Source organism: Schistocerca nitens, chromosome 4, assembly GCF_023898315.1.
Source record: "Schistocerca nitens isolate TAMUIC-IGC-003100 chromosome 4, iqSchNite1.1, whole genome shotgun sequence".
NCBI classification, from domain to species: domain Eukaryota; kingdom Metazoa; phylum Arthropoda; class Insecta; order Orthoptera; family Acrididae; genus Schistocerca; species Schistocerca nitens.
In genome coordinates, this window is record NC_064617.1 from 268,664,532 (window position 1) to 268,684,108 (window position 19,577).

General features: G+C 45.0%; 1 protein-coding gene across 1 annotated transcript in view; it reads left to right on the forward strand.

The window, feature by feature from the left end:
- Positions 1–19,577, forward strand: part of LOC126253115 (rap guanine nucleotide exchange factor 4) — a 468,034-nt gene that overhangs the window by 360,172 nt on the left and 88,285 nt on the right. Inside the window, exons 10-11 of the mRNA XM_049954233.1 lie at positions 117–255; positions 348–564. Coding sequence (XP_049810190.1) covers positions 117–255; positions 348–564 — 356 coding nt within the window. The remainder of the gene's footprint in view (positions 1–116; positions 256–347; positions 565–19,577) is intronic.

Genomic DNA, 19,577 nt, shown 5'->3' on the forward strand with positions numbered 1-19,577 from the left:
AGTTTCAGTGTGGTTGTGTTACTTCTATATGATGACATTTTCATACAGCAGTGAGAGATTTTTAATAAAATAATTCTCTATCAGCTCAAAATCATATGATCCATAACTTTATGCACTTATCGTATAGATTCTCCAAGCCAAGATCGTGATTTCTTATTGGCATGCAAGAGAAGAGTTGTGCAATTTGTACATAGGTGGGTGCTTACAATCAGACACCCAGTTTTTGATGATCCAAGCTCTCTTGAGTTTCTTGAGGTAAGAGGTTGACCAACCTGTTGTGTGTTTAATCATAGTACTAAGAAATAGGCACTTTGTGCACATACTGTATATTTTTGGTTCACTTTCAGGAAATGGCAAGTGAATTGGAAGTAGACTGCATGCAATGGAATTCCTTACAGGAAGAAGCCAGTCTCATGCACCATGTTATGTCTCAGTTGAGACGTTACCAAGATGAACGTTCTCTCAATGCAGGACAGAAATGGAAACTGCCACCATGTGGTCAACCAATCAGCCTGTTCACCGGAACCAGTGAAGGAAGAACTGTTATCAGACCTGATGATGATAGTATGTTTTCATATAAGCAATTAGTAATTACAGTGAAGTGTGCTGAACATATCCTGATACAAAAATTCTGAATTTATTTTATTGTGTAGCATGCTTAATACACACATGATTACTTGAACAATATTCATAAGATTACATATTGTTACATGATAGTGTGTCATGCTATAGAAATTACATGTAAAGGGAAACAAAGTAACATAAAAAGTTCCACCACATTACTCTTTCCTCCAACAAATTTGTGAGAGTTGGTACATAACATAGGTGTTTCTTTTGTATCCTTATGTTAATTGTAATAAGATTATTATATGAATAACATGGAGACACTGTTTATATTGCTACATATTGAGTAGAATTCCTAAAAGAATACCTAAAAGAATAATTAACATGCTGTGCAGACCCACTCCTTTGTATAACTCAGCATCTGAATTGTATGATGATAATAAGAGGTTACTGATGAAGGGGAAGAGGACAAACAAATATTTTAAACATTGATAAAAGATAAAGGATAGTTGCTACTCACCGTATAGTGGACATTCTGATCTGCAGAAAGGCACAGCAAGAAGACTGTCGGAAAGTTAGCTTTTGACCAACAAGGCCATTGTCAAAAATAGACAACATATGCACATACACACATTGAGGCAAAGGCAACTCACACACACATGATTACAGTCTCCGACAGCTGGAACCAGACTGCGAGCAGCAGGGCATTGTGGCAGAGGCAACTGGGTGGGGGTAAGGAGGAGGATGGGGCAGATAGGAGGAGGGACAGCAGGGTGGGGGGGGGGGGGGGGGGTAAGCTGCTGCTGAGAGTGTGCAGGGATGAGGTGCAGAGTGGAGCAGCTCATCACTGCATGCTCCCGGCAGCACTTTTCTGCCCCACACTGCTGTCTTGCTATCCCTCCCCCTCCCCATTCCAGCTTCCTTCTTACCCCCACCCAGTTGCCTCTCCCATAATGCCCTGCTGCTTGCAGTCTGGCTCCAGTTGCCAGAAACTGTGGTCATGTGGTGTGTGAGTTGCATTTGCATGGGTGTGTGCCTGTGTGTATGTCTATTTTCGACAAAGACCTTGTTCGCCGAAAGCTAACTTTCCGACAGTGTTCTTGTTGTGCCTTTCTGTGACTCAGAGTAACTGCTTTATGATGAGTAGCAACAATCCTTTTCCTTATATTGTTACTTTCCAGCCTGGATTTTCTATTTCTTGAACAAAGATAAAGATCAAGATTTAATTCATGTTTAAAGAGAACAACAATGTTGCTTATATTTTTGTCACCTTTCATTCTTATTGTCTAAGGCCTTTCAAACTACACAGTCCCTCTAGTTTTATTAGTCTGGTATAATAGCTTATTTGAACCTAATCGAATTTTGACAGTTTCTTGTAGACTCCACAGCAAGAAAGAGGACCATTGCAGTTTTGTGGTCTTTGCATTGTAATTCGCTGTACTTTTGTGCTTACTGTAACTAATTTTCCAGGAATCTAAACATAACTTGTAATTTAGTTTTGTCTCTTTGTAACTCCTTCTATGACACATTTAATTATATACTTAACTGTTACAGAGATATGTTGTGAATTTTTTTTTATTTAATAATTTTACACATATAGTTGAAATGGCACCTTTGGGCATCCTGTTTTTTAATGGTAACAGGGAAGAATCACCAGTAACTCTCACACCTATAATTTCTTAATAATACACTGTGTCCAACCATTTCATCTTGAATACACCCTTTCATCCTCATATATACACCTTATTCTTTCCACTCTTAAGTAATAACCGTAATTTTAATTATTTGGTTTCATTTTTATTGTGAAAACCATCAGTAATACACCCCACTGCTTGTTTATTGTCTTAAGTTCATAAAAATTATCAAAGGATAAGACAATTACATATTTTCATCATTGTTTGTCATGTTTCCTGCTCATCTGAGTTCTTCTGTAACAGTATGTAAAAACTTACTGTCAGCAGTTCTGTGTACTTTCTAGCAGTTCATGAAGGTGGCTGCATTTTCGTGACTCCCCAGCGCTTTTGTTGTAAATGTGATTTTGTACCAAAAAATATGCTGTCAGCAGAAATAAAATAGAATTGCTAGCCATTACTTTCCTCCAGTAGGCAAAATTCCAGAATCCACGAATAGATGAATGTAAAAGTACAAAAACTATTATCTTGCTTTAGAAACTGTTCCTTCGTTGGGCAGGAAAGAGGGATAGATTGTGGAAAGTTAAAAAGGATGGGTAAATCTAGTGTTGCCATATCCAATTTGCAGAGAAGCAGAATATGGGGACGGGCAGTCAAAAAATTCAGTGGGACAAAGACCTGAACATTGGGACATAAAAAGGTGTAAATTTTCAAGTTGGTACACTGGTGCAGCAGTAGTTAAAAGTATTGCACTGTTCATCAAAACTACCAGGTTAAGCTGTTAATAAAAAATTTCCATCAAATATCAGTGCAAGACACACACTTGAATTGTATTTTGAAACACAGACTATAGCCAAACCTATTAACCATGAAGTAAAGAAGGTTGGTGTGGATGAAAACCCTGAAAATGAATTTCCTGTCATATAGCAGGTTTTGCCAATGGGCTGCTCAGTTAGTAATGATTTCAGCTTGTGTCTAAACCTGTGTTTCCAGTCTACAGTCACACTCACTTCACTAGGGATCCTATTCACTAATTTCACAGAAATGTGGTGCTATCTTGGTTATATTAAGTGATTGCTGTTTATCTCCTATTGCTAACTTAAGCTTTACATAACTACACTGCTATTTACCAACTGATATGTTGTATACATACTTTAAGAATAGAGATGTGAACAATGATCATCACTACTTGTCTTGAATGTAATAGGAACCTTCACTTTTTAAATCTAGCTAATCAGATATTTTGCATCAGGAATGTTAAATTGCATATCATGAGACTCTGTGAAATTAAAATGAAAACCGCTATGGAGAAAACATATTGGCTTGTAAGTATGAGGATCCCAAGATTCTGGAAGGAAGAGCCTTCTGCAAGATGTTTGGTTGTCAATTTTAAATTTTATTTTTATTACATACTTCAATAGAAAACATTCCTGGCCATCAAGATAGATAGACCATGAGGGCAGCATGCAACATATGTCAAATTGGCATGAACTTCCTACATGTTTGGATTTGCAAGTGATTAACATTTCATCACAAATTAGATAGAGTTCACACCATCTACAGATGTATACAAGGAAAAAATATGTAGTTTATTTCTCATTCAGAAAGTACATTTGAGTATTGGTTGTTCATGAGAAGATTCTGTTATGCCTTGCATAAGAAGGAGAATAGTTTACCTGCATGTGTCAGAATTCAACACCAGCATGATTGTGGTCTATCAAGACCAGTTCATTCTTCAGTTAAGTTGCTGTTTTATTGGCTGGGACTGCATTAGTTCCATACAAATATGGAATAAGTGGGTTCATAAGGGTCATACACAATGCTGAGCAGGATCTCTTTGGCTCCACTTGACTAGCCCTTTGAAAAAAATCAAGATCTGACAGAATTTTTCTCTGTTACATAAATCTGTGATACCACCTAACTTTCAGCCAGATTTGAACTCATTTTTATTTATGGAATATGCAATTCATGACTGTGGATGTTCACAAAGTTTTCAAGCCCTTGGGAGCAAATTTGCCACAAATATAATTTTCCATTTGTATATTGATATTTTAATATTTTGCAATGCTTCAGTGTGAAGATAAGTTTGCAAGCAAATAACTGCAAGTGCTAGTAAGAACTATATCATTTATCATTATTTTACAGTTTAATTATGGTATTAGACAAAACATTGTTACTATTTTTGTTCTAATACTGTTAACATTCAAAAAATGTTTTATTGTTATTTGAAGTCAACAGCTTTAAGAATATTTTCAGTAAGTTGAAAACACTGTCATTAACTATTATTTTCAGTAATCCTAAAAGGAGTTAATACTTATGAAAAATACTTAACATATTAAAATTGCATTAAGATCTAAAAACAGAAGTTCATAAACAATGTTTTGTCTTGTAAAGCATACTGGAAGCATTGAGAATAATTAACATGCCTTATATTATGTTTGATTGGTCCCAACTGTGTCACACTTACTTTGCTGTTGAAAGGGTTAACATCTTGTGAATCTCTTTGTAGGCATGGGTTTTAGCAAGACAATGGAACTGTTCTCCAGTATCTATGTTCATTTGGATTTATGTTCCTTCTGGTGATACTGAGCTGTATCTGTGATTATGACTAGTTTTACATTAAGTGAGAATAAAGTCACATATTTTGAAAGCAAGAACTAGTGCTTCAAGCTTGTCTTAACAAATAATCCAGGATCTGATCACTGGAATTAAAAAGGTGCAGAACTCCAGACACACACACACCCCTCCCCTCCTGCGGGTTTGGGGGTTAGAATAGGTCCGCGGTATTCCTGCCTGTCGTAAGAGGCAACTAAAAGGAGTCTCAAATGTTTCGGCCTTATGTGATGGTCCCCTCTCGGGTTTGACCTCCATCTTTCTAAATTATTCCGAAGAGCGAGCCAATTGGGGAAGGGCGCCTTACATGGTGCACTGTATCCGTTGTGCATTGAGACCTTTAGCCGACTTTTTCGTCGTTGCAATGGTGTCCCGCTCGTTTTCCGTCTCTTGGGTGGGGATACGTCACTGGGTGCGATTACCACACTGCATTCTGCAGTGTTGCTTTTAACTGCGACGACGACCTTGGACATTTTTGCACCTAAGATCCAGCACGGTAGCCAGTCCGTTGTGGTGGGGCCACCATGTACCCTGTTGGTTGTAGCCCCCTGACAACACAGGGATCGCTCTACTGATGCCTGCGCCATTAACTCCCCACATATGCCAAGGAGTAGATGCCCATCTCCCTGGGGCATCAGGACTCCCAGCAATGGACATCCTGCCAGGTGGCTATTGCTGCGGCTGGGTGGTGCCCGTGGGGAGGGCCCTTGGTCGGAGTAGGTGGCATCAGGGCGGATGACCCGCAATGAAGCGTGGTACATCACCTCTCGCTGGCGGCCAGCCGCCAGCAGTCTCTAAGCGTTCTCGGGCTCAATTTAATGCTCAAAAGTACGATCTGAAAACGTTCCCTTCTCTGGCCACGCCGTGGGAGGAGCGTAAGTCTCAGGATGGAGGTAATAGTTATTCGCCCCGATTCTTAGTTTGCACGGGAGCTGATGGGGAGTCTTTTCTATCCACAAAGCCTCAGTTCTTCGTCGAGCATTTAGAGGACAAGTTTGGGGAGGTGGAGGGCTTGTCCAAAATGCGCTCTGGGTCAGTACTGATACAAACGGCATCCTCCGCCCAGTCACGCAGGTTACTTGCTTGTGACAAGTTGGGGGATGTTCCCATTACCATTACACCACATAAGAGTTTAAATATGGTCCAGGGCGTAATTTTCCATAGGGACCTACTTTTGCAGTCTGATGACGAGCTGCGCACCAACTTAGAGCGTAGAGGTGTTCATTTCGTCCGGCGCGTTCATCGGGGTCCGAAGGACAATCAGGTTGCTACCGGTGCCTTCATCTTGGCCTTCGAGGGTGATACATTACCGGAGAAGGTCAAGGTGATGGTCTACCGTTGTGACGTCAAGCCCTATATCCCTCCCCCGATGCGGTGCTTTAAGTGCTGGAAGTTCGGGCATATGCTTCCCGCTGCACTTCCAGCCTCACATGTCGAGATTGCGGACGCACATCACATCCCAATACTCCATGTGCCCCGCCTCCCATCTGTGTCAACTGCGGAGAGCATCAGTCCCCTTGCTCGCCTGACTGCAAAGTCTTTCAGAAAGAGTGCAAAATCATGGAATATAAGACTCTGAACCGGCTGACCTATACTGAGGCCAAAAGGAAATATGACAGACTCCATCCTGTGAGAATGACATCTTCTTACGCAGCTGCTACAACGACTTTGCTAGCCCCATCAGTTTCAAGACTTCCAGCCAGCTCGATAAGCAGTACGACTCCTCCTGCCCCCTTGCCCATGGGGGGGCTCTACCCCACCGGTTGCTCCTGCACCACCTACCTCAGGAGCAACATCCTCCCACCCGTCGGGGACGTCCGTCCCCGCTTCTCAGCTGGAGAAGCGTCTAACTTCTTCGGCTACTCTCGCCCGTAAGAGTTCCCTTGGGACCCTCCCTTCCCAGGGTTCCACCAGCGGGAAGGATGACGGCCGACAGTGGCATAAGTCCTCACCAGCGGCCAGGCGTAGGGCTTCACGATCCTCCTCCGTCCCGGAGACTGAATCGGTGAAGCCTTCCCAGCTGGTGAAACCCAAGGTTCAGCGAGAGAAGTCCAAGAGAAAGACCTCTAAGGCCAAAGAACTTGCGGTGGCACCAAACCCACCGCACCCTTCGGGCTCTGCATCTGAGGATGAGGTCGAGATGCTAGCGTCCGCTGAGGACCTTGATCTCGCTGGTCCCTCAGACGCCATGGATGCCACTCGCATGGGTACTAAATCGGTGGCAGTGAGTGAACAAGCGGCGTAAATTGCCTTCCCAGTCCTTTCACGCCGTTCTCAGCCATGGGCAATATCATCCTCCAGTGGAATTGCGGCGGTTTTTTCAACCATCTAGCTGAGCTCCAACAACTTATCAGCCTTCACCCTTTCTTCTGCATTGCTCTTCAGGAAACTTGGTTTCCAGCAATGCGAACCCCCGCCCTCCGTGGCTATCGGGGTTATTATAAGAACCGGGCAGCATATGAAAGGGTGTCTGGTGGCGTCTGCCTCTATGTCCTTCACACTCTGCACAGCGAGTCTGTCCCTCTCCAAACACCTTTAGAGGCTGTCGCTGTTCAGGTGTGGACGCCACAGGCTGTTACCGTCTGCAGTCTTTACCTTCCACCGGATGGTGATGTCTCGCAGCATGTCTTGGCTGCGCTGATAGCCCAATTGCCGCCACCTTTCTTGCTATTGGGCGACTTCAACGCCCATAACCCTCTGTGGGGTGGGTCAGTGGCAATAGGTCGAGGCACCACCGTTGAGCATTTATTGTCGCAGCTCGATCTCTCGATTTTAAATGATGGTGCCTTCACACACTTCAGTGTGGCGCATGGCACATACTCCGCCATTGACCTTTCAATCTGTAGCCCTAGCCTCTTACCGTCTGTCGAATGGAGTGTGCATGACGACCTGTGTGGTAGTGACCACTTTCCAATCTTTCTGTCACTACCACAGCGTCACTCTTCTGGGCGCCCTAGCAGATGGGCTATGAATAAGGCTGACTGGGACTTGTTCTCCTCCACTGCCGCTCTTGAGCCTCTCTCTAATGATGACATTGATGCGGTGGTTCAATCGGTCACCACCGGCATTGTTACTGCCACCGAATCTGCCATTCCCCGCTCCTCTGGGTCCCCTCGGCGGCGGACTGTGCCTTGGTGGTCGCCTGAGATTGCTGCAGCGATTACAGATCGCCGGCGGGCGCTACAGCGTCACAAGCGACATCCCTGCATTGAACACCTGATCACCTTCAAACGGCTGCGTGCGCGGGCCCGCCGCATTGTCTGCCAAAGCAAGCAAGAGTGCTGGGAGTGGTATGTGTCCCCCATTGGCCTCCATGCCACTCCATCGCAGGTCTGGGCCAAGATTCGACGCGTCTATGGTTATCGGCCACCTGTCAGTGTCCCTGCGCTCTCACTGAATGGAGCAGTTTGTACTGACTCCGACGTCATTGCAAATCACTTAGCAGAGCATTTTGCCATGAGTTCCGCTTCTGCGAATTACCCCCAGGCCTTCCGCTCCATTAAAGAGCGGATGGAACGTCGGAGCCTTTCTTTTCGCACCCACACTTCTGAATCCTACAACGCTCCATTCAGTGAGTGGGAATTTCACAGTCCCCTTGCCACTTGCCCTGATACCGCTCCCGAACCAGATAGCATCCACTGTCAGATGCTGAAACACCTTTCAGTGGACTGCAAGCGATGCCTCCTCGACCTGTACAACCGTCTCTGGGTCGAGGGTGAGTTTCCGTCGCAATGGCGGGAGAGCATTGTCATCCCCGTTTTGAAACCGGTCAAGAGCCCTTTGGCGGTGGACAGCTACCGCCCCATTAGCCTCACCAACGTTCTTTGCAAGCTTCTCGAACGGATGGTGAGCCAGCGCTTGCTTTGGGTACTGGAGTCTCGGGGCCTTCTGGCTCCATCTCAGGGTGGGTTCCGTAAAGGCCGCTCCGCTGCCGTCAATCTGGTGAGCCTGGAGTCGGCCATCCGTACTGCCTTTGCCCGCCGTCAGCACCTGGTCGCTGTCTTTTTCGACATGCGGAAGGCGTACGGTACGACATGGCGTCATCACATCCTTTGTACGCTTCATGGATGGGGTCTTCGGGGCCCTCTGCCGATCTTTATCCACAATTTCCTGTCGTATCGTACCTTCCGCGTGCAAGTCGCAGCCTCATATAGTTCCTCCCACGTCCAGGAGAACGGCGTGCCACAGGGTTCTGTTTTAAGTGTCTGCCTGTTTTTAATAGCCATTAACGGGCTCGCCACAGCCGTGGGAAATTCTGTCTCCGCTTTCCTGTATGCTGACGACTTCTGCCTTTACTACAGCTCTATTGGCATTGCAGCTGCTGAACGTCAGCTACAGGGCGCAATCCGCAAGGCGCAGTCTTGGGCTGCAGCCCATGGTTTTCAGTTTTCGGCTGCCAAGACCCGCGTTATGCATTTCTGCCAGCGCCGAACGGTCCATCCTGAGCCGCGGCTTTCTCTTGACAACGAACTTCTTGCAGTGGTGGAGACCCACAGGTTTTTGGGGGTGGTTTTCGATGCCCGGTTGACTTGGCTGCCTCATATCCGGTAGCTTAAACAGACGTGTTGGTGGCATCTAAACGCTCTGAGATGCTTGAGCCACACCCGCTGGGGCGCCGACCAATCTACCCTGTTGCGGCTCTACCAGGCGTTAATCCAGTCCCGTCTGGATTATGGGAGCCTGGCTTATGGCTCAGCATCCCCGTCTGCGTTACGGGTGCTGGACCCAATTCTCCACAGCGGGATACGCCTTGCCACTGGTGCTTTCCGCACCAGTCCTGTGGACAGTGTACTAGTGGAGGCAGGTGTCCCTCCACTGCGGTTCCGACACCAACGTTTGCTGGCCGCTTATGCTGCCCATGTTCTAAGCTTGCCCGGGCATCCAAACTATCGTCTCCTGTTCCCGCGATCGGTCGTCCATCTGCCCGAACGTCGGCCCCGGTCTGGTTGTACAATCGTGGTCCGCGTCAAAGAGCTTCTCTCTGGGCTTCAGGTTTTCACTGTTCCACCTCCTTTCCGGGCCACTTTGCATACACCCCCATGGTGTGTTCCTCGCCCTTGCCTTCGGCTCGACTTGGCACAGGGCCCGAAGGACTCAGTCCCTCCAGAGGCCTTCCCCCGCCGCTTTTATTCCATCCTGGCCACGTATCAGGGCTCTGGCATTGTTTACACTGACGGTTCGATGGTTGCTGGTCGTGTCGGGTATGCGTTCACTGTAGCGGACCATTCCGAACAACGTCCCTTGCAGGATGGCTGCAGCGTTTACACTGCTGAGCTGGTCGCCATCTTTCGTGCCCTAGAGTATATCCGCTCCTGCTCAGGTGAGTCCTTCGTTATCTGTAGCGATTCCCTGAGCGGTTTACGAGCTCTCAACCCGTGTTTCCCTCGTTCTCGTCTGGTGATGGCTATCCAAGAGTCCCTGCATACTCTTGCCCGTTGCAGCCGCTCTGTGGTCTTTGTGTGGACCCCCGGTCATGCTGGTATCCCGGGCAATGAACATGCTGACTACCTGGCGAAAGAGGCCACGAGTAAATCATCTCTGGATGTTGGCCTCCCAGAGACTGATTTGCGGGCAGTCCTCCACCGAAAAGTTTTTGCGCTTTGGGATGCTGAATGGCGCGATCGGATCACGCCCAATAAACTCCGTGCCATTAAGGAGACGACGACTGTGTGGCGGTCATCCATGCGAGCCAACCGCAGGGACTCAGTCATCCTTTGTCGGCTCCGCATTGGCCACTCCTGGCTGACACACAGTTATTTACTGCGCTGAGAGGACCCTCCTCTATGTCGCTGCGGGGTGGCTTTGACAGTGGCCCACATTTTGTTGGCCTGCCCCCTTTTAGCTGTGGTCAGGCAGACATTTGTGCTGCCTGATACGCTCCCTGCCCTTTTATTTGATGACCCTGTTATGGCTGGCTTAGTTTTACGTTTTATTCGGGCAGGGGGTTTTTATCGTTTACTCTGAGTGTTTGTTCTGTTCTTTTGTGTTGATTCTGCCATTGGCCTATGATTTTACGCTGAGTTTTTAATGTGTTCTCGGTGGTTGGCTTTTCCTTTTTATCTCTATGGTCGGCCAACCACCGTCACACTCTGTGTGATTTTAATTTGTCTTGTCTGATCTCTGTAGGAGTATTTCTTGTCCTGTGTCGTCTGACGTTTTTCCTGCTGTTCGTTTTTATTCTCTTTGGGTGGTTTTAATTTTTTGGAAAAAGGGACTGATGACCGTCGCAGTCTGGTCCCTTTAATCCCCCAAACCAACCAACTCCAGACACTGATGCCATTTGCAAATTAAATTAACTATTTTTATAAAATGTGATAATGTGTCTTTTACAATGCAAACACATTTTCATTACAGTGATGCTCACTCACGTGCAATGTCAGCGAAAGTAAACAGTTTATACACAGGAAACTCCCTGGCAGATTAAAACTGTGTGCCAGACAAAACTTGAACTTGGGACTTTTGCCTATCGTGGGCAAGTGGCTCTACCATCTGATCTACCCAAGCATGACTCATGACCTGCCCTCACAACTTTAATTCCACTAGTCCCCTGTCTCCTACTTTCCAAACTTCACAGAAGCTCTCCTGTGAACATTGCAGAACTGTAATTCCTGGAGGGAAGGATACTGTGGAGACATGGCTTAGCCATAGCATGGGGGATGTTTCCAGGAGTGCTAGTTCTGCAAAGTTCACAAGAGAGCTTCTGTGAAGTTTGTAAGGTAGAAGACGAGGTCCTGTTGGAATTAAAGCAGTGAGGATGGGTCGTGAGTCATGCTTGGATAGCTCAGATGGTAGAGCACTTGCCTGTGAAAGGCAAAGGTACAGAGTTCAAGTTTCAGTCTGGCACACAGTTTTAATCTGCCAGGAAGTTTCATAACACCACACACTCTGCTGCAGAGTGAAAATTTCATTCATTTTCTACTCAGTTTACTATGAGAGAATCATTACAGCCTGAAAAGAAAAACATGTTGTTTGTTCTGCTGTGCAGGATTGTACAGCCACATCACGCATCATGATCCAAGAAATGGGCTTGTTTTCAGCAAGAGAATTATCCACACAAACAGTATGATAAAGTCTGCAGTTTCACAAACTGACTTACCTTGATGTCAACCACAAAGATAAGCATGCTGGCAGATGTGCTCCTAATGAGAGTTCTAAACACAGGAGTGGCATCATGTCATCTTTTCAGATGAGTGCCAGTTCCATGCATACACCAGCAAAATGAATGTATTCATCTATGGAAATTCCAAGGAGAACAAGCATTGCCAGATTTCATTTATCATTGTCACATGTACTCAGCACCTGGTGTAATGGAATGGGTTGCCATGATCACCTCTAGTTCACACAGCTGATAATTTGGACAGCAGCCATTACTTTTCTGAGGTGTTGAAACTGGTGTCTGTGTCCTATTTTTTAGGTGTGAATGGTGGTATCTTACAAAAAGATAACACAAGACTATGTTGCCAGTACTGTCCTGAACGGCCTAAATATGAAGGTGTTCAACTGTTGCCCTGGCCAGCACATTCTCCAGCTCTCGTAATCACTGAAATCATTCTGTCATGGTTTTGGAGAGACTGCCTTGCTACCATTCTCCAGTCACTATGATAGATGACTCCAGGATACAGCTCAAGCAACATCCAAAGATGTACCTGTATCTGTCATCTTAGCTCAGTTCTCAGCCATTGTCACTGCCATGGGTGGCAGCACTGTGTACTGTATAACTCTGTTTTCTGTCATGGAGTTCTCACAATGTCGCTGGTGGCCAACTGAGAACAGAGGCTAGTGATATCTGGCAGACAGTGTGGCTAATGGCTTCTACCAGTGCACACATAGCTCTGTTGTACTGAATTTGTGATAATAAAGTGTGTGCTTATTCAAAGACAGGTTGTGTTATTGTACTTTCCACATCCCATCTATAGAAGAATACTACATTGGTGACTTATGACGACTCTGTTCATGTTCCTTTTGGGACAACTACGTTTACTGCACAGCTACAATGCTGCTCTCATGTCCCTATTATGCTGCACATTTCATGCATCTTGACAGCATTTCTTGTGCTATAATACCTGGTGTTATGGATAATGTCCTCCAGGCACCTCGAGTTATCAAAAGTGATGTAACACTCTTCTTGACAGTGTTCTGATGGTGAAAAATGGTGCTAACGGGGGAGAGCATATGACAACTTACTTTGTGATTTTACAGTCTTGCAAATTGGGCTACTTTTGAGCCACACCAATCCGACTGATTCAGTTCACATTTACTCACTTTGGTCAAGGTGTCATCCATGTCTCGTGTGAATTCATTTGCTCCAGGCCTCATCCAGCCAGCTCCCTCCAGCACATAAAGTCACACAACACGTAAAATTAAACTATACAGCTGTTGTTCCTCTGCAGATGTCATCATGATAACCTACTGGACTGGGGGCTCTATCTAAACTGTCAACTTTTTGGCTGGATCAACCAAACTTGTGGTTCACCTTAAGCATTTTTGCTTCAAGTGAAAGCATTTTTGCTTCAAGTGACATCATCAGTGACAGTGCAAAACATGTCTCACTGCTTAATCAGTTGGGTGAACACATTGATACAGCCAGTGATACTATCCTCAGCCCACCCTCAGACAATTAATATGAGGCTGCTAAAACAACGCTCCTCTGCCACCTCCCCCACTACCCAGAACAACAGGTACACCACAACACCTACAATTAAGATTTAAAGGACAGCACTCTGTCACAACTACGGCATCAATGAACTCAAATAGATTTGCTCTCGTGCTCAACCACACACTATGGACATTTTTGGTCATTGCGCTTCCCCCACAAGTTCAACTGGACACAGTTGCCCACAAGTAAGAGCCACTAAATGCATGCCTCAATTTTACGTGTAGAATATTTTCTGCAACTCAAAAGCCTTCTGGATTTCTAGAAGGCTTTTGACACTGCACCACACAAGTGGCTTATAGTGAAACTGTGTGCTTATGGAATATCATCTCAGTTATGTGACTTGATTAGTGACTTCCTGTCAGAGAGGTACAATTCATAGTAACTGATGGGAAGTCATGGAGTAAAACAGAAGTGATTTCTGGCATTCCCCAAGGTAGTGTTATAGGCCCTCTGCTGTTCCTTATCTATATAAATGATTTGGGAGACGATCTGAGCAGCCTTCTTAGGTTGTTAGCAGATGATGCTGTCGTTTATCAACTAATAAAGTCATCAGCAGATCAAAACAAGCTGCAAAACAATTTAGAAAAGATATCTGAATGGTGCAAAAATTGGCAGTTGACCCTAAATAACAAAAAGTGTGAGGCCATCCAAATGAGTTCTAAGAGAAATCCGTTAAACTTCAGTTACATGATAAAATAGTCAAATATAAAGGCCAGAATGAGATTTTGACTCTGCAGCAGTGTGTGTGCTGATATGAAAATTCGTGGCAGATCAAAACTGTGTGCCAGACCGAGACCCGAACTCGGGCAGAAGTAAAGCATAAATTCAACTAAATACCAAGGAATTACAATTACTAACAACTTAAACTGGAAGGAACACGCAGAAAGTGTTGTGGGGAAGGCTAACCAAAGACTGTGTTTTATTGGCAGGACACTTGGCAAACCACCTCCGCTAGGACCTTGCCTAGTATGGCAGTGCAGGTCTCCTGCATCATCCCCTACACTCTGTCAAGGAGTATGGGACTTCATCATCATCACTTAGAAAATGTAACATATCTGCTAAGGAGACTGCCTACCCTACGCTTATCCATCCTCATTTAGAATACTGCTGCACAGTGTGGGATCCTTACCAGATAGGACTGACTGAGTACATCGAAAAAGTTCAAAGAAGGGCAGCACATTTTGTATTATCACAAAATATGGGAGAGAGTGTCACTGAAATGATACAGAATTTGGTCTGGACATTGTTAAAAGAAAGGCGTTTTCCGTTGTGACAAAATCTTCTCATGAAATTCCAACCACCAACTTTCTCCTCCAAATGCAAAAATATTTTGTTGGCACAGACTTACATAGGGAGAAACAATCACCATGTAAAATATGGGGAATCAGAGCTCGTACGGAAAGATATAGGTGTTCATTCTTTCCGCACTCTGTACAGGATTGGAATAAAAGAGAATTGTGAAGGTGGTTTGATGAACCCTCTGCCAGGCACTTAAATGTCATTTGCAGAGTATCCATGTAGATGTAGAAATACCAGCAATGTGTTAATAATGGAGACAAAAATGGCATCAGATGTGACTTCATCTATGTCAGGAGCACAACCAACCTCTTGCCTGCCACGAGCTGAGATGATTTTGCCCAACCCCTGCTGAACATAACATCACTGCCACAGACCAGAGCAATGACCTATACACCATCACAGCAATCTCCCACCACCTGACAACTGCACTACACCATCATCTGTTCGGAACTGCTTCTACTGATACCACTTGGTGACCCCACTTCCAACGGTCATCACTCATGTGACTACTGAAATTCAATGCACAGTTGGCAGAAGGTGCACCAAAATATATAGGATATGTAAGACACGTAGACACATGGAACCATGATATCTGCCCTCTCCTGCCTCACTCTCATCATGATTAAAGGCTCTTCATTCCCTACCGCATCAGTGGACAAACACTTCCGTGTCAATTCTGGCTCAGATATCTCTACTTTGCTGCCCTCTTTTCCATCTCCAATGCCTGCCTACTCAGCTATTGAACTTTGAACAGCAAACAACTTGATAATGTGAGTCTATGGATCTCAGACCTGCATACTGGACCTGGGTTTTGATGACATTTTCATCTGGACATTCATTGCTGCAGATGTCAGTAAGTCAGTACCAGGCTCAGATTCCCTTCAAAACTTTCACTTGGTTCCTGATCTGTATGGTGACATTTTGATTTTCCCTTGACAGTTCAGCACAGTGGAGCTGCCCATTTTATGCAAGAGCTTCCACTGCATACCCAAATGCTTTCACACTATCAGTCACATTCAGAAACTACAGCAGCTTTATTTTGATGCACGAGCAATGAATGTTCGTGTGCAACATGAAAATGATGCCATCCAGTTTGGAATTTATGAAGTTGAGGAGGAACTCCATGTGACAGGGCACCATCTTGACCTGCTTTGTCAACCACCTCTGCTCAGTTCTGACATACCCAATGTCTCTCTGCATGACCCAACCTGGAAGCTCTTTTGCCATATGTGGATTCATCTACAGTACCATTTCTATTTGCCACCACAAATGTCAGTACCATGTATTTTGCTTTTACTCCTCCAGATATGCCTTCATACTTTCACCTGAAATGCCAGTCTGTGCAGTGCATCCATCACCTTGGTATGTCACAGACAGCACAGACTACCACCAGAACTACTTGGGGTCACTAAGGCAGCAGTCAATAGACTGCATTGTGTTGCTCTCCAACAATTCCTGGGCTTCACCCATCAAATTACTTAAAAAAAAAAAAAAAAAAAAAAAAAAAACCTTATATGTCTGGTTGTGGGGTGCTTACAGAGCTGTCAGCACTTGTACTATTTTGGACAGATACCTAGACCTAAATATCCAGGGCTTCACTCACTATCTGACAGATGCCTCTGCATTCAGTGTCAGTGCTTGCAAGGTGGGTTGTTTGAGTTTATGTTTGTCATACAGACTTACAAACATTGCTCAAACTGACAGGGCTTTATTGATGGTGCACTGTTGTGTTATGTTCACCTTGACGATATTCTTATTTTATCATTGGGTGAAGGTTCCCATAAAATGCATCTGAAATAAGTTTTTGACGTACTCTCTGACAGCTGAGTGATGATCAACTCTGACCAAAGGAAATCGTTTTCATCAGCCACTTTGTAAATGCCTCTGGCATTCACCCTGTGCTGTGGCAGACGGTGCCGCTGCCACATGGTTTAGGCATGGTTAATTTTTATTGCCAGCACCTTCCACAGGCAGCTTCTCTTCAGGTGCCATTCACTCGAACCCCCCATCGGCGAGAACATTACCCGCAGATGTAAAGTCATGTAAACTCTAGGGATGTAGTCCACTTCTGAATGTATTGGACTGTCTTGTCTGAGCCATTACTTTGCCAGATCCCCTCCCTGATGTGCAGCTCATCATAACACTGAGATGGGCAAATCCGCTATTGGTGTTGCCCTGAAACGAGAGTTGGGGGGGGGGGGGGGGGGCCTTCGACAGCAACTCAGTTTTTCTCAAGCAAGCTCTTGCCTTTGCAATGCATGTGGTCAGTGTATGACCGAGAACTACTAGAAGTTTATGAAGCAGTGTGTTAATTTTGGCAAGACATTGTAAGGTGCGCTCTGATGCATCACTGACCGCATGCAGTCCAAACCTGTCCAAGGTCACCTGCCCCTGATAACTTCAGAATTTAGAATAAGTCGCTCAGTTCACTATCACTGTCCATTATATAAAAAGCATGGAAAAAGTCATGGCAGATTAACCCTCATGCATCAGTGCTATGTCATCCCGCTTCAACTATGACCAGTTCCTGGAAGTGCAATAGTAATACCAACAGTTACAGGCAGTTCTTTGTGACTTTTACATGAATCTCTGAATCGAACTTTGGCCTATTCAGGGCACAACCCTTTGATCCTCTGTTCCATTTTACAAAAATCAACACACCCCCTTGTTCCTCAATAGTTTCCCCATGTTATCTTCAACCAGTTGCATAGCTTGGTACACCCAGTGTACATCAGACTACATGCCTGGTGACAGACAGTTTCATATGGCATTCTGCACCAAACGAGCAAGGTATAACACCATGCTCAACTACCCCTAGGTCACTTTGAAGTCCCAAAACGAGATTTTCAGCATTTTTATGTCAATCTCGTGGGATCACTACCCATTTCTGATTCTCTCATAGTCATCGGTACATCTTGTTGGTTATCAGTCACCTCACTCGATCGGTAGAAGTTCTGGTTATGACATTATGGCCAAGCCCACCACCAAAGCCTTTATCAACAAGTGAATTTTGCAGTTTAATTGTCCAACATCCATAATGACCAACCAATATTGGCAGATTGAGTTGCCACTTTTCCTTGAGTGTGAAAAATGGGCAGCACCCATTGATGTAGAACAACAGTGTACCATCCATAGAGCAATAGACTCATTGAGTGGTGGCATCAAACCTTATGGGCAGGTCTCGTGTGCCACGGCAGACATGGGACAAAGACACTATATAATCTTGGGAGTGTGTACAGCCCAGAAACATGTCTTTGGAGCTTCACTTGCTGAAATTCTGTATGGCAAAATGCTCTCATTACCTGCTGACCTGATTTCACATGTAAAACATCACATTACTCATCTCTTCATCCCTCCCACTCTTGTTCAATCTGTGCCTGAGGAATTTCTCCACAACACTCTACAAGACTGTGAGTTTATGGCATTATGTGATGACATAATCTGACCAGTGTTACAACCCCCCTCTACTCATGCCTCCACATGATACTTTCACAGGACAACCATACCTTTGACATACTGTTACATGGGAAACCTACTATGGTGTTTATCAATCACTTTAACCTGGCATGGATTCTGCAAGCTCTACCCATCAATGAACCCTTCCAACCAACCTTCACTATTCTTTAGCTTTCGAAATGCACCTCAATGTTCACAGATTTCTTCCTGAAGATCTTAAAATCAAGTTATTCAGAAATGATCTCAGTGAAGGGCTGCATTCAAACAACCAGACACAGACAGCTCTGTCACCTGTCACTTCAAGAGAACCTTTAATGTAGCGCACAAAGGCAGTACTGCCACTCTCAGCTCTCACTTCTCTGCTGATGATCTTCTCACCATCACAGCTTCCCAATGTTTCTCTTTGTATCACACATTCTCACCAGCACCATGTGGCCCTGGTTACACCTTTACCACCCCTCCAACACCACCACATAGACACACTTCAGCTGCACCCACAATGCCTTCCGTTCCCTTCCCCCTTCCCCTCATTTCCCCCTTCCCCTCATTTCCCCCTTCCCCTCATTTCCCCCTTCCCCTCATTTCCCCCTTCCCCTCATTTCCCCCTTCCCCTCATTTCCCCCTTCCCCTCATTTCCCCCTTCCCCTCATTTCCCCCTTCCCCTCATTTCCCCCTTCCCCTCATTTCCCCCTTCCCCTCATTTCCCCCTTCCCCTCATTACCCCCTTCCCCTCATTACCCCCTTCCCCTCATTTCCCCCTTCCCCTCATTTCCCCCTTCCCCTCATTTCCCCCTTCCCCTCATTTCCCCCTTCCCCTCATTCCCCCTTCCCCTCGTTCCCCCCCTTCCCCCACCCCCCTCCCCCTGCAACTTATATAATACTGCAGTTTTAAATACCTTTTGTACCTTAGAAGAGATACATCAGATCCAAAATGAGGAGATTATTAAGGATGTAAAGCTTGCTTGTCAAAAAACAAATGTACATAATATGTATGTACAGAGAAAAGATATCATAATGTTCCTTCCACAGGTCAGTGATGCTCATGGATGTTGAATAAATCAAAAAAATCTGGAACATATTCTGATATAAGAACTACTACTAGACATGTCAAAAATGTGCAACTGTATATACACTGAAATGTATAAAATTCATAGGCTGTTGCAGCTGCATGTCATAAAACAGAAAGCAGTTTATAATATTTATTTACATGTATACATTACTGCACCAAAAATATGTAGAAGTCTTATTTTACATAACACCTGTGTTATTTGATATTGTTAATAAAATATACAGCAGTTGGTTCTAGTAAGATATTCAGTAATGGATTAGAAGGAATAGGCCACTAATAAATCCTTATC